At 40.8% G+C, this 16,304-nt stretch overlaps 2 protein-coding genes across 4 annotated transcripts in view; one reads left to right on the top strand and one right to left on the bottom strand.

Annotated features, from left to right (window-relative positions):
- LOC124002588 (zinc finger protein 253-like) lies at nucleotides 1–11,451 on the bottom strand. The gene is made up of 2 exons (XM_046310118.1): nucleotides 11,106–11,451; nucleotides 1–1,198 (listed from the first exon to the last, which is right to left on the bottom strand). Exon 2 carries the CDS (start codon nucleotides 957–959, stop codon nucleotides 423–425), a length of 537 nt encoding a protein of 178 aa, XP_046166074.1. The 5' UTR covers nucleotides 960–1,198; nucleotides 11,106–11,451; the 3' UTR covers nucleotides 1–422.
- The window catches only part of LOC124002587 (cell division control protein 42 homolog), a 24,318-nt gene continuing 15,366 nt past the window's right edge, over nucleotides 7,353–16,304 (top strand). Inside the window, exon 1 of one of the 3 annotated variants that reach the window (XM_046310117.1) lies at nucleotides 7,353–7,454. The gene's annotated coding sequence lies outside the window, so the exon portion shown is untranslated. Of the gene's footprint in view, nucleotides 7,455–7,548; nucleotides 7,684–16,304 lie in introns of those variants that run through there. The other 2 variants (XM_046310115.1, XM_046310114.1) reach the window with 2 other exon arrangements.

Here is a 16,304-nt window from a genome sequence, read left to right on the forward strand (position 1 = left end):
AGACTGCTTTTGGGACAGCTTTATGTAGGTCCTAACAGTTTGTGGGCACCTTTTGTCACTGTTATAGTGCAATTAAATGTATTGTTTAGTGTTGTGTTGTGTAGTGTAGTGGCTTTGCTAGCAATGCAGCCTACTTTAGTTTTTTTTGGGCCAAGATTTACATGCTAAAATCGCCACTGGTTTGAAGCATTGAAGATTAACACTTACCACACATTTTCACATAGCAAATGTTCTTTGAGTATAATTATAATTAAAAAAATCAGGAGAAGGGAATCAGTCTCACACAATATCTTTAAACAGAGGAACGAGTGTTGCGTAGGAGTGACGCCACATGTCAGAATAGTTTATGCTATTGACCTGAAAAGCAGTCTATCCCTTACTCCTCTCTCTATATCCTCACTATTTGGCCTTTACATGGACCTTCATGTGCACGTTGAGGTGAACCTTCTGAGTGAAGAATTTCCTACAGACCTCGCAGCAATAGGGCTTCTCTCCTGTGTGGATCTTCTGACGGATTCTGAGTGTAGTGGCGAGATGAACATTTTCCCACACTCAGAACACTTGTAGGACTTCTCTCCTGTGTGGACCCTCAGCTCTCCTGCCTGTCTGAAGCCCTTTCCACAGGAGTGGCAGCGGTAGGGCTTCTCCCCGATGTGGATCTCATAGTTTCCTGTCAGTTCCTCTGAGGACCGGCACTGTTTACCACACACACTGCAGAGGTACAGCTCCTCCTGCGTGTGCACTCTTACATGCACGTTGACATTTCCCATGTGCCTGAATGACTTGCAGACCTTACAGGGGAAGGAGGGTTGTTGGCTCTGGATGGAGGATGGAGACTCCTGGGAGGTCTCTGCCCCGTTCCTCCCGCTTACCTTTGACTCTTTTGAGCCCTTACTCTCTGCCCTTTCCACTTCCTCTCCTGCGTGAGTTTTCCGTCTGCAGTTGTTGGTACTCATCATCACTTCCTTGGCTCTCACTCTCACTGGGGCTTTCACTCCATGCTGAGGAGCTGTCTGTGTTTTCCTCTGAGGAAGGCTGTGTCAGCGAGTGCCGATGAGTGTACAGTTCGGTATGCATGTGACAACTGAGGTGCGTCTTTCATGGCTGGTCTTGCCCTCCTGTCCCAGACAGTGGCTCCACTCCTGTGGCTGGTCATGGGGATCCTCCATGGAGCCTGAGAGTGCGAGCATTCGAGAATCTGAAAAGACAGATTATATTATTAGTTCAAATGACCATCGGGCATAAAATAGTGAAAATGACCCACAACCTATTGATAATAGTAATAGATAGAACAAAATATCTAAGAGGCATCCACTTCATCAAAGCAAACTACACCTTATGTTGATGATACCGTACCATTATTCAAGTGCACAACAGTGACAAATTATAGCTACTTAGTAGCTGTGGTAGACAGATATGGATTTGTTAGAGACAGTAATACATAGGTTAGGTACTATGGTACTGTTGCCAGGAACAAGATAGGTCCAGAGTATACTTTAGAAAATTGTACATAAACTTCAAATTAGCTACCAGTCTAGCTAGTTCCAGGCCTGAGATTAGTGTTTCAGTGTTCACCGCAACGTCCAACATGCTCGGTAGGTGCACGTCGTTCTCCTGCTTGAAACATAACATTTGACCCTCATACTTGGTAATCATTTAAGGCTAGAAAGGCTAGAAACACCTTAAGAGATTCCAATCGAGCCATTTTGGTGAATAAGTTCATGGTTGCAAGCAGCTATTGAAGCCATACTAGGAAATATTTGGCGAAGCACCCATTCTCTTTTCGTCCACCTGTGCAGGCTGGAGCCTGAATGTTTGTGCAATACTGCCACCTAGCGTGTTAGCTCATAATGTCCAGTGTGAGTGAGTTTTTCATAAGTAAAATCAAAGATAGTACCGTATCTGTGGTAAAATTATGCTTTGGGTTTATTTTTTACAGTGTAGAGCTTAAGTTTAAGTGGAGGCCAAGGCAACGCAGATTAGTTAATCACTACTTTATTCTATTAGGACCAAATAAAACCAAGCTGCACAACATATCTGTAGGAGTAGCAGACAGTGTATGTGTGTGGAGGGATGGAGGACTCTGCTTGTCAGGCTTAATGTGGTCTGTGGCTTGGATCATAGACTGGCCAGCACAGAGCCCTGACCTCAAACCCATCAAACACCATTGGGATGAATTGGAATACCGGCCGAGAGCCAGGCCTAATCGGCCATCAGTGCCCGACCTCTTTAATGATCTTGTCGCTGAAATGAAGCAAGACCCCTGTAATACATTTCATAAAAAAAATTAAAATATGTAGATGCACTATTGTAAAGTGGCTGTTCCACTGGATGTCATAAGGTCAATGCACCAATTTGTAAGTCGCTCTGTATAAGAGCGTCTGCTAAATGACTTAAATGTAAATGTAAATGTAAATGTAAATAAAAATATTGTATAAAATGTCTTAAAGCAAAAATATACAGAAATAATACATTATCTGATAATAATAATAAATTATTGCTTTAGAAAGGGGCACAAGACAGGGATGTCTTCTCTCCCCACTCCTGTTTGCACTGGCAATTAAATCTCTTGCAGAAAGAATTAGACAAGACCCAAACGTACAGGTAAAAATGAATATAAACTCATATAAACTTATTGGCAGATGATCTCCTGATATACCTCACCAACACTGAAAACGTAATGCTCCCCTTGAAAAAAATATTTTAAGAATCATATAAAATATCAGGATATAGAATTACCATGGAAAAGAAACTAAATACAGGCAATAGGAAAAATAATTACTAATGATCTAAAGCAATCCTTTAAGTAGACCACAAAAAATATCAATCAATTAGGATAAAAGTGACAACAAGCGTTTAGTGTATATACAGTATAATACAGTGCATGCGGAGAGTATTCAGACCCCTATGACTTTTTCCACATGTTACGTTACACTTTTATTCTAAAATGCATTAAATTGTTTTTCCCCTCATCTATCTGCACACAATACCACATAATGACAAAGCAAAAACAGGATTTTAGATTTTTTGCAAATGTATATAAAAAAAACCCTGAAATATCACATTTACATAAGTATTCAGACCCTTTGCTATGAGACTCAAAATTGAGCTCAGGTGCATCCTGTTTCCATTGATCATTCTTGAGATGTTTCTAGAACTTGATTGGAGTTCACCTGTGGTAAATTGAATTAATTGGACATGATTTGGAAAGGCACACCCCTGTCTATATAAAGTCCCACAGTTGACAGTGCATGTCAGAGCAAAAACCAAGCCTTTAGATTGAAGGAATTTTCCATAGAGCTCCAACACAGGATTGTGTCGAGGCACAGATCTGGGGAAGGATACCAAAAACGTTCTGCAGCATTGAAGGTCCCCAAGAACAGTGGCTTCTATTATTCTTAAATTGAAGAAGTTTGGATCCACCAAGACTCTTCCTAGAGCTGGCCGCCCGGCCAAACTGATCAATCGGGGGAGAAGGGCCTTTGTCAGGGAGATGACCAAGAACCCGAGGGTCACTCTGATAAAGCTCCAGAGTTCATCTGTGGAGATGGGAGAACCTTCCAGAAGGACAACCATCTCTGCAGCACTCCACCAATCAGACCTTTATGGTAGAGTGGACAGCCTCTTCTCTGTAACAAGGCACATGACAGCCCGCTTGGAGTTTGCCAAAGGGCACCTAAACAACTCTCAGACCATGAGAAACAGGATTCTCTGGTCTGATTAAAGTAAGTTTGAAATCTTTGGCATGAATGCCAAGCATCATGTCTGGTGGAACCTGACATGATCCCTACGGTGAAGCACGGTGGTAACAGCATCATGCTGTGGGGATGGTTTTCAGCAGCAGGGACTGGGAGACTAGTCAGGATCGAGGCAAATATGAACGGAGCAATGTGCAAATCAAATCAACTTTAATTGGTCACATACACGTGATTAGCATTAGCAGATGTTATTGCGGGTGTAGGGAAATGCTTGTGCTTCTAGCTCCGACAGTGCAGTAGTATTTAGCAAGTAATATCTAACACATTTCACAACATTTAGCCAATACACACAAATCTAAGTAGGAATGAATTAAGACTATATACATATGGACGAGCGATGTCAGAGCAGAACGGAGTAAGATACAGTAGAATAGTATAGAATACAGTATATACATATGAGATGAGTAATTCCAGATATGTAAACATTAAGTGACTAGTGTTCCATTCCTTAAAGTGGCCAGTGTTTTCTAGTCTATGCCTATAGGCAGCAGCCTCTAATGTGCTAGTGATGGCTGTTTAACAGTCTGATGGCCTTGAGATACAATATGTTTTTCATTCTCTCGGTCCCAGCTTTGATGCACCTGTACTGACCTCACCTTCTGGATGATAACTGGGTGAACAGGCAGTGGCTCGGGTGGTTGATGTCCTTGATGATCTTTTTGGCCTTACTGTAACATCGGGTGCTGTAGGTGTCCTGGAGGGCGGGTAGTTTGCCCCTGGTTACTTGCCCTGGTAATGAGTTGGGCAGACTGCACCACCCTCTAGAGCAAGGCTGCCCAACCCTCTTCATGGAGATCTAATGTCCTGTAGGTTTTCAGTCCAACCCTAATTTAGCATATCTGATTCAGCTAGTTAAGGTCTTGTTGAGCAGCTAATTAGTAGAATCAGATGTGTTAAATTGTTAACCTACAGCACGGTAGATCTCCAGGAAGAGGGTTGGGCAGCCCTGCTCTAGAGAGCCTTACAGTTGCGGGCGGTGCAATTGCCGTACCAGGCGGTGATACAGCCTGACAGGATGCTTTCAATTGTGCATCTGTAAAAGTTTGTCAGGGTTTTAGGTGACAAGACACATTTCTTTAGCCTCCTGAGGTTGAAGTGGCTCTGTTACGCCTTCTTCACCACACTTTCTGTGTGGGTGGTACATTTCAGTTTGTCAGTGACGTGTACGGCCAGGAATTTGAAGCTTTCCACCCTCTCCACTGCAGTCCCGTCGATGAGATAAGGGGGTGCACCCTCTGCTGTTTCCTGAAGTCCACGATCATCTCCTTTGTTTTGTTGATGTTGAGTGATACTCCCAGAGTCCTTACCTCCTCCCTGTAGGGTGTATCGTCATCGTTGTTAATCCAGCCTACTACTGTTGTGCCGTCTGCAAACTTGATGATTGAGTTGGAGGCGTGCATGGCCACGCAGTCATGGATGAACAGGGAGTACAGGAGGGTGCTGAGCACACACCCTTGTGAGGCCCCAGTGTTGAGGATCAGCGGAGTGGAGGTCTTTCCTACCTTCACCATCTGGGGCGGCCCGTCAGGAAATCCAGGACCCAGTTGCACAGAACGGGGTTCAGACCCAGGGCCTTCAACTTAATGATGAGCTTGGAGGGTACTATGGTGTTGAATGCAGAGCTACTGTATAGTCAATAAACAGCATTCTTACATAGGTATTACCTCTTGTCTAGATGGGATAGTGCAGAGTGCACTGTGCAAAGTGATGGCGATAGCATTGTCTGTGGATCTATTGGGGCGGTAAGCAAATTGAAGTGGGTCTAGGGTGACAGGTAGTGTAGAGGTGATATGATCCTTGACTAGTCTCTCAAAGCACTTCATGATGACAGAGGTGAGTGGCTTCGAGACAAGTCTCTGAATGTCCTTAAGTGGCCCAGCCTGAGCCCGGAGTTGAACCCGATCAAACATCTCTGGGGACACCTGAAAATAGCTGTGCAGCGACGCTCTCCATCGAACCTGACAGAGCTTGAGAGGATCTGCAGAAAAGAATGGAAGAAAGTCTCCAAATACAGGTGTGTCAAGCTTTTTTCATCATACCCAAGAAGAATCAAGGCTGTAATCACTATCAAAGGGGCTTCAACAAAGTACAGAGTAAAGGGTCTGAATACTAAAGAGGGGTTCTTTATTTTTACTATTTTCTAATAAAATAACAGTGAAGACATCAAAACTATGAAATAATAATAACATGTAGTAACCAAAAAAGTGTTAACAAAATCAAAATATATTTTAGATTTTAGATTCCTCAAAGTAGCCACCCTTTGCCTTGATGACGGCTTTGCAAACTATTTGCATTCTCTCAACCAGCTTCATGAGGTAGTCACCTGGAATGCATTTCAATTAACAGGTGGGCCTTGTTAAAAATTAATTTGTGGAATTTATTTCCGTTTGAGCCAATAAGTTGTGTTGTGACAAGGTAGGGGTGTTATACAGAAGATAGCACTATATGGCTAATTTGAAGAATCTCCAAAATTATATATATATTTGATTTGTTAAACACTTTTTTGATACTACATGATTCAATGTGTGTTATTTCATAGTTTTGATGTCTTCACTATTATTCTACAATGTAGAAAATGGTAAAAATTAAGAAAAACCCTTGAATGAGTAGTTGAGTCCAAACATTTGACTGGTACTGCACTGAGTTTACCAAACATTAAGAACATCTCATCACACAGACCTGTTTCATGTCTCCCCATCATCCACAATGTGGCATTCAAACCTGTGTGCCCAAACCGTAGTTTACTCCACACAACTTCCTCTCTCCTACATCCCATACTCCCCACCTCTTCCTTAACTGCACATTATAAAATTGCCTCCCCTTACTTCTAGCATCCCACTCCCTTTGCCAAAGATTGAGCCCGGATCAAGGACTTGACTTCCCTGCGGCCCAGCGGGACCTGAATATCTACCCCCTCTCTCCTCACTGCACTCTTAGCCACCACATCAGCCTTCTCATTACCCTCCACACCCACATGGGCGGGAACCCAGCAAAAGCTACCACCACTCCAATCCTCTCCAATCCCACAAACAGCACTATCTATCCAACCTGCCACCACAGGTGTCTCCACACTCAGCAGATTCTTCGGTGGAGTTTAACATACAATATGTTGCATTACTGCCACCAACTGAACTATAATACAAATCCATTACCCTTTGTGATACAAAACGGGAAACGAGAAAAATAAAATACAAATATATTTGTAATTACCCTACCCACTACCCCATTCCACTACTTATCTGCTCCTGCACCATGCCAACTGCCTGGCCGACAGGACACCACCACTCAACTCAATTCAAGGGTTTTATTGGCATGGGAAACATGTTTACATGTCCAGTAAAATGACAGATATCTTTTTACAGTGCTGGTCTATACTGATCGGGTCTAGTTGTCCTCGGATTCGTTCGGAAAGGGTCTCTCTAATATATATATATATATATATACTTCGAAAAGGCAGGTGTTTTCACAACTTTTATTACCACATGGTAAGATAAATCCAGTATTGTACTATACTATTCTTACTACGGAAAACATCAATGTACACTGTTATTGAAATGTAAATCAATACATTTAGCTACAAGTGATTTGTGATTAGCACGTCACGCATTACGCCATACGCAACGTGCCCCTGCAATTTGGACTAGAAACCCCCAAGCGCGAACCTGCCAACGCCCGCGCAGAGACAGAGAGGAGACGGTACGGAAAATCACTTTTTCATCAATAATTTCCCCCCGAAGAGTGGTTAAAAACTGTTATTACTAGCATGTCACTATCAACGTATGTATCTGGTTGTTTACTTAATTGGAGATAAAATGCTTCATTTTGTCAATCTCATTCAACAACAGCATCCGCTTGCCAGCCAGTCTACTGCAAACTAACGTTACTAGCTAGCAGCAGAGGAAGCTGAGAGCAAGCTAGGTCAACGGTAATCATCCATTTTCAATGAAATATTATATCTAAATGAGCTAACCGGTATGACAGGGTTCATATGAAAACAAATCACGTTATTATGCATTTATTCATCATTGACCGATCGCACTGTTGCTAACTGTTAACTTGGATAACTAAGTAGCTCGAATGGCGATGGTTGCTCACTGCTGAAAACTGCCAGGGAGAGTAACGTTACTGAGAGCCGGGAAGGAAAACTAAACTATGGTAGCCAGAACACACAATGTTTAATTATTTCAAGACAATGTAGTTTGTACATGTAACGTTAATATTACATAGGCGTCTTATTATTTTGCAAATGTTTGATTGTCGAACATTTCCCTATCAATGTGATAAAATTGTCACCAAAACATTAGGCCATCGACTAGTACGATCCGTTACGTTATTTAGCTCGTATGTTGTTATTACCAAGCTACCAGGACATTATTCATCATTTACCCAGCTAAGAAGTTACGGTTGACATTCGGCCAATGTTTTGATGATGCTGCATTCCTGTGAAGTCCGGATGTTGAATCCGCACTAAAATTGATTGCATAGCTAAATAATCCAATAATGTTGGATGTTGCAATAAATAGACGGCGACTGACCTTCCATGCTAATTACCCAGACCAATTCTAATCAAGGTAGTTGGACTTGAGATCCATGCCATAGGAAAGTGTGTGTGGTTAGTTGTCTTGTGTAGAGCTGATTTCCCCTATTACACATTGCCCTATATAGTCAGTGCTAATAGAAACGGGATCCAACTGAACATTATTGACTTTCTGTAGTACGTTGATTTAATTTGCTTGGTGTACCAGACAGTACAGTGGTGTGCAGTAATAGTAATTTGGCTGTCTTTACTAACATGGACCTTTGATTGAAGGGCTGGTTAGCAGTATGTGAGTCTTTGTTTTTCTACATAGCCAGTAGGAAGGAAACAGGGAGGCTGTGAATGATCACTAAAGCCTTTCAGGGTGAGCAAACCCGGCGTAATACCAGACACCGCCTTGCAGATAGAGCTGGTTTTGGTAGCCTATTACTGCACAGCATTTAACTGTAAGCCCAGAGGAGGAAGTCCCTGAAAACAATTGTACAACTACATTCTGTGTCCCCTGCTCTCTACATTTTAAAATGAGTCATTTAGCAGACACTCTTACACAGAGCAAATTACAGTAGTGAATGCATACATTTCAATACTTTTTTCGTACTGTAGAAGTGCCATAGATATGAGAAGACATATTGGTTTGCTAGGAAGGCTAGCCTAATTTCACATTTCTACTGAGTTTCTTGCAGATTTTTTTATTACAGTGAACCCTTGCAAATACAAAGGAGTGGGATGGAGAGTCTTCTCTTTAGACATTCTTGGAATAGCCGAACACCCACTAGTATTAGTTGAACATTAGATGTGTGTGTGGCGATGGAGACACTTTACAGTTGTAGTAATGACTGCAACAGCCTTTATCCACTCATTTGTATTTGTAGGCCAGCCAGCACTCGGAAGCAAGTTCAGCCAGATCAGTGAAATAAGCTTATAGATAAACCCACAGAATCAGTATTGACAGTCACAGATTCAGTGTAGTCTTGAGTCCACAGGTGAAAAGTTGCTTGGTGTTGGTTGGCAACTATTGGAGTTTCCTTTTAACAGTATATTTTATTGGCCTATATCAAATGATGAACAGAAGTGTGTGTGTGTGTGTGTGTGTGTGTGTGTGTGTGTGTGTGTGTGTGTGTGTGTGTGTGTGTGTGTGTGTGTGTGTGTGTGACGCCGGGATCGGGATACGATCCTATGCTCTCACGGGTCTACGTGCACCAAAGATGGTGTCTGTAACCACTAGATGGCCCAAACCCCAGTTTGTTGTGCCTACTTTGAGTCCATCCGTTTTGACTTGGCCTTGGCAGAATTAGCTGTAGCCGTCTCATGACATCTGCTTTGGTCATGCAGGTCACCCTTCTGGAAGTATGACGATTGTATTAGCTATTAACAGTGTTGATTAGTTATAAATAGACTGTCAGTGCAGGGTAAAATTTGGGTAGACGGATACACTGTCAGTGCTACTAGACAGACAAGGTGAGAAAACATTTTGCAGGCTGTGGGTTGAACATGCTCATTAATCTAGCAGCGGGCAGCAATGGCCTTTAATGGGTCCCAGTTTTGTCTGGTAAACCGCTCAGGGTGGAGGGGCTAGATGTGGCAACATTTGGACTAGAGGTAGACCGATTATGATTTTTCAATGCAGATACCGATTATTGGAGGACCCAAGAAGCCGATACCGATTAATCAGCCTATTTATTTATTTTTATTTATTTGTAATAATGACAATTACAACAATACTGAATGAACACTTATTTGAACTTAATATAATACATCAATAAAATCAATTTAGCCTCAAGTAGATAATGAAACATGTTCAATTTGGTTTAAATAATGCAAAAACAGTGTTGGAGAAAAATGTAAAAGTGCAATATGTGCTATGTAAGAAAGCTAACGTTTCAGTTCCTTGCTCAGAACATGAGAACATATGAAAGCTGGTGGTTCCTTTTAACATGAGTCTTCAATATTCCCAGGTATTACGTTTTAGGTTGTAGTTATTATAGCACTATTTCCCTCTATACCATTTGTATTTCATTAACTTTAGACTATTGAAAGTTCTTATAGGCACTTTAGTATTTCCAGTGTAACGGTATAGCTTCCGTTCCCCTAGTTAGTCATTTCACTTCGGTTACACCAGCCTCATCTCGGGAGTTGATAGGCTTGAAGACATAAACAGCGCAATGCTTGACGCACAACAAAGAGCTGCTGGCAAAATGCATGAAAGTGCTATTTGAATGAATGTTTACATGCCTGCTTCTGCCTACCACCGCTCAGTCAGATGCTTGTATGCTCAGTCAGATTATATGCAAAGCAGGACACGCTAGATAATATCTAGTAATATCATCAACCATGTGTAGTTAACTACTGATTATGATTGATTGTTTTTTATAAGACAAGTTTAATGCTAGCTAGCAACCTACCTTGGCAAACTGCATTCGCGTAACAGGCAGTCTCCTTGTGGAGTGCAACGAGAGAGGCAGGTTGTTATTGCGTTGGACTAGTTATCTGTAAGGTTGCAAGATTGAAAATCTGTCGTTCTGCCCCTGAACAAGGCAGTTAACCCACCCTTCCTAGGCAGTCATTGAAAATAAGAATGTGTTCTTAACTGACTTGCCTAGTTCAATAAAGGCATTAAAAACATATTAAAATAAAAAAATTGGCGCCCAAAAATACCGATTTCCGATTGTTATGAAAACTTGAAATCGCCCCTAATTAATCAGCCATTCCGATTAATCGGCCGACCTCTAGTTTGGACTTCTGTGGGTTCTTCTCGTGCAGACCACCTAAACAGTGCTATCACTCATAACTTGGCATCTGCATCAACTCACCCCAGCCAGTGTCCAGCTGCCTTGAGTCACTGTAGAAAGAGAACACCCTGATCAATCTGCTGTGTGTCCTACTGGTCCAGAACGATGGTCAGCACCACATCCTTAGGGTGTTGTGGTATGGAAGGATGGGGTCCATCTGTGCATGACCAGTTTGTTTGCACACGCTGTTTCTTTCACTCTTACGCTCTCTTGCTCACTTGAAATATGACTTGCAGTCTTGCTTTCTCTCTCTTCCTCGCTACATTTGTATGCAATTCACAACTAAATGTTTGCCATCATATCTTTGAACAGCTTTCTGCCAGAGGTCAAAGAGCTCTGGATGAGTTATCTGTACTGGGGATTGGCATTTGACCTCTTTTGACTGTTTGTGTACTCACATTTCTCGCTCTTATATATATGAGCTGAAATAAACAGGTGTGGCATATCAAGAAGCTGATTAAACTGCACGATCATTACACAGGTGCACCTTGTGCTGGGGACAGTAAAAAGGCCACTTTAAAAATGTGTAGTTCAGTCACAACACAATGCCACAAATGTCTCAAGTTTTGAGGGAGTGTGCAATTGGTATGCTGACTGCAGCTGTCCGACTGAATCTGAGGAGTTCTCATTTTGATTGACTTGGCCTGGCTCCCCAGTGGTTGGGTCTATGTCCACCCATGGCTGCACCCCTGCCCAGTCATGTGAAATCCGTATATTAAGGCCTAATGAATTTATTTCAATGAACTAATTTCCTTATATGAACTGTACCTCAGTAAAATCTTGTTGCATTTCATGTATTTTTTTTGTTCAGTGTAAGTGCTCAAGGGAATATGTAATACCTGCATTGAACACAAGGGGCGTTGTTTTCAAACCCCAATGATACTCTGTAATCCAAAGGTTAGCAATGCTAACAAGTACATGTAAAATCTCATAGAGCATGCTAACTTAATGCTAATGAACGCACTACGAACTTTTTGTATATTTTTGGTCAGAATCTGTACAAGTAACTCAAATGCAACTCGGTTTGCTGCACGCACAAAACAAATACTAGCCAGCAAGGCTCTTGATCCAGGAGGGGATTCTCTGCTGGTATCAAGTGAATGGTTGATTGTGGAAGAGTTGACCACTTAGCTAGATAGCTAACTAGCTACTAAATTAGCAAACCAAATTCACAACTGCAGAGCATTTAGCACATTTTTAGACAGTTAACTTTTAATAGTTTGAAGATATTTAGCTGTGAATTCCGTACTGTAATTGGATCACCTGGCGCACGCTGCACTACAGTTAGTGATTCACAAGGCTCGGGTCTCATCTTTGTGTGCTTGTAATCAAACACCACGTGACTGGGGACTACAGTAAGCGCCATAATAATGTAACGGGTGACATGAAGAACCCAATGTTTTTTTAAATCTCCTGAACCATTGCACAAGTTGACTGCAGGTATTTTACACTGACTGTCAGTCACACGTATTCAAATGTATAATAACAAACACTTAAGAATTATTTTCAACAGTATTGGCAGTGTTGAAAAATCATCCAGTGGCTTTTTCCAAATACATGTTTTTATTTATTTTACCTCCCTAGACTAGTTCCGACTATAGGAATAGTAAGGGGATTGTTTTATAAACTTGTCCACATATGCCATTGAAACCAGTATTTCTCATGTTTTCAATTTTCTTTTGTTGTCCACCAGCCAAAGACACAATCCTGGTCACTTTAACATGTTTTAAGTCTAGCTCTTTCCGTCTCTGCCGTGAAGCCACTCTCATTTGCAGTGGTATTAAAATAAATCTAATTGTCATTTTCTGTCAACGATCTACATGATACTCTGTCCAAGTGGAAGAAAAATGTTAACATTTTAGGAAAATTAAACACTATCTTGATTTAGATAAGTATTCAACCCCCTGTGTCAATGTATGTTAGAATGACTTTTGACAGCGATTACAGCTGTGAGTCTTTTTGGCATGCTCCCCAGCCAAAACTGTTCAGAAGAGTTTGCATATTATGACTCCTTTCTGTGATGTTTCATGTATGGTTTGGACTAACATACAGATTTTGAAGGCTTTTCGGGCACATTATTCTGTAGCGGAGTCTACGTCCCTTTGTCGGTGATTGGTCAACGGTAGATATTCTTCAATAAATGATGTTGTCGTTCAACAAGAGACTTGTTTTCCTGCACATTTTTTCATTGAGAAATACAAACATCTTAGTTGTAAAATTGCACAACTAAGATCTCAATAAATGTAATTCATTTCCGATTTATGTTTGATTAATTCAGACTAACAGTACTTTTACCGCTTTTTAAATATTTTTAAATCAAGCAAAGGTCTTTTAAGAGTATGAGCACACTTGTTGGGGTCTGCTATGTGCTAGCCAAACTGAATAATGCTGATGCCTTAAGTCTATGAGCTTTCGACACCCATTTATTCTTTTCTAAGTTCTGCAAGCTCTACAGCATAGGAAAACATTCTAGACGTTTCTGTGCATTCAACTTCGTGGTAACAGTTTGGGGAAGGCCCTTTCCTGTTTCATCATGACAATGCCCACAAAGCAAGATCCATACAGAAATGTTTTTGTCGATAGGTGTGGAAGAACTTTACTGGCTTGGACTAGCCCTAACTTCAACCCCATTGAACACCTTTGGAATTAATTGGAACTGCAAGCCAGGCCTAATCGCCCAATATTACTGCCGACATCCCTAATGTTCTTGTGACTGAATGGAAGCAACTCCCCCGTTCCAACATCTAGTGGAAATCATATCCAGAATTGTGGAGGCTGTTATAGCAGTAAAGGGTGGACCAACTCCATATTAATGCCAAAGATTTTGGAATGAGATGTTCAAGCAGATGTCCACTTTTGGTCATGTTGTGTATTATGTGACTTAAGCAAATTCTGAACATATTTAGGCTTGCCATAACAAAGGCGTCAAATATTTATTGACTTGAGACATCTGAGATGATTAACTAGTATCATTTTTGAAAAAATAATTCCACTTTGACATTATGGGGTATTGTGTTTAAACATTTTAAATTCAGGCTGTAACAACAACATTGGAAAAATTCAAGGGGTGTGAGTACTTTCTGAAGGTACTGTATATGTAATTAAAAGTCTCATTCAAGTTTGGCTGCAGTCTCTGGCGCCTCCCTCATGTCAGCTGTAGCCAATACATATAGTCTATCACCTACACTTTGACATGTAGGCTAATTATTTATATACATTTGTTAGGGCTGTCCACAACAACATGTTGGTCGACTGAAAGTTGTCTGTTCTTTAGACCAATCAATTGGTCAATTTCTAAACGTATATTCTTCCATATATAGACACACCCTATGTGTTTTTTAGTAAAATCTCCTATTAGAGGTTGACCGATTTTATTTTTTTTTTAATTTTTTATTTTTTTTATTTATTTTTTATATAAAACATTTTTTCCCGTAACAATCTGTAATCTGCCTTTTTGGGCGCCATTTATGGCCGATTACATTGCAATCCACAAGGAGACTGCGTGGCAGACTGAACACCTGTTACATGAGTGCAGCATCAAAATGAATTATCCTACATTATTTGTCAAACATGACTGGTGTTTGGCTTTCAAAGTAATCACACCCCTTGACTTTTTCCATATTTTGTTACTTAGTGGTACATGTGGGTGCAAGGAGCCAAGGTAAGTTGCTAGCTTGCATTAAACTTCTCTTATAAAAAAACTATGGATATTTTCATAATCACTAGTTAAACTACACATGGTTGATATTACTAGGTTAACTAGCTTGTCTTGCGTTGCATATAATCAATGCAGTGCCTGCTCAATTATCATCAAATTACAGCCTACTTCAACTCTGCAAATGGGTGAGGATTTAAGAAAAGTGCATTTGCGAAAAAAGCATGATTGTTGCGCAAATGTACTTGATCATAAACATCGAAGCATTTCTTAAAATCAATGCACAGTAGTACATAAAGAGAACTGCATATTTAGTTAAAATAAATTAATGCAATTGGTATGCAACAAGCAGGCAATATTAACTAGGGAAATTGTAACTTCTCTTGCATTCAGTGCAAGCAGTGTGTATATGCAGCAGTTTGGGCCGCCTGGCTTGTTGTGAACTCTGTGATGAACATTTCTTGAAACATGATCAATTATTAACTTGGGTCTGGCCTGAAGCTTGTGCTAGCAAACTTGCAACATTGTATAAAATATTCTGGGTGCTCAGTTTCCAGCGCCAGTGAGCTTCGTACAGAAGCAGCAGTAGGCTATTTGCGCAAGGGTTTAAGAAGCAGTGTTTGACTTGGGCCGGAGCTCACCAGAGCTGAGTACTGGCCCCTCAAACGTTCTACTGCTTGTGCTCCTGTTCCTCTTCAAGAATATTAGCTCAAAAGTATTGTGGAGCTCCTGCACCTAAATATAAACTGTACCAGCACCCAAAAACAGTATCGGAACCTATTTCAGGGCAAGTCGAGCACTGATAAGTAATCGGGTATGCCTATTTTACGACGTTTCCACTGGGTCGGAGCATGAGATTTTTCGCAGAGTGGTTATCAAAAGGGAGAGGGCTGGAAAGATTTAAAAAATACATTGTGGAACTATTGTAATTCTCAATGGATGTAAAAAAGACTTCATTTACTTGCTGTTTGGGGTGAAGAAAACGTTACCTTGAGAAGCTCTAAATGTCATTAGTGGTGGTGCGTTAAGCCAATCAGAAATAGTATCAGATCCCCATATGGGAACATTTATATGTTGATATGTAAGCTTACATCTATGTGTGCGCGTCCTTACTCAACATTGACAGGACATCTCCAAACCAAAGACGGTGACTAAATTGTTGAAACTCGTAAATGGAATGAAATAAACAAACTTGTTTCTCACAACTGTAGCATCGGTTGTGAACTCTGCAAACAATGTGTCCTCTCAGACAATGAAAATGGGAGGAATAATAATATTGAAATGCATTACCAAAGTAACAAACATTGTAGACTAGGAATTAACGGTAAATGTACAACTGGGTTATATGTTATGGATAATTGATATACACTAAGAATCAAAGCAAAAAATTCACACGATGCAAATAGTATGGGTAGCCATTTCATTCAAGGGTTTTTATTTGGACTCTTTTCTATGTTGTAGAATAATAGTGAGGACATCAAAACAACGAAAGAGCACATATGGAATCATGTAGTAACCCAGAGTGTTAAAGAATCAAAATATATTTTATATTCGGGGTTCTTCAA

The sequence above is a fragment of the Oncorhynchus gorbuscha genome, linkage group LG18, assembly GCF_021184085.1.
Source record: "Oncorhynchus gorbuscha isolate QuinsamMale2020 ecotype Even-year linkage group LG18, OgorEven_v1.0, whole genome shotgun sequence".
Taxonomy (NCBI): Eukaryota; Metazoa; Chordata; class Actinopteri; order Salmoniformes; family Salmonidae; genus Oncorhynchus; species Oncorhynchus gorbuscha.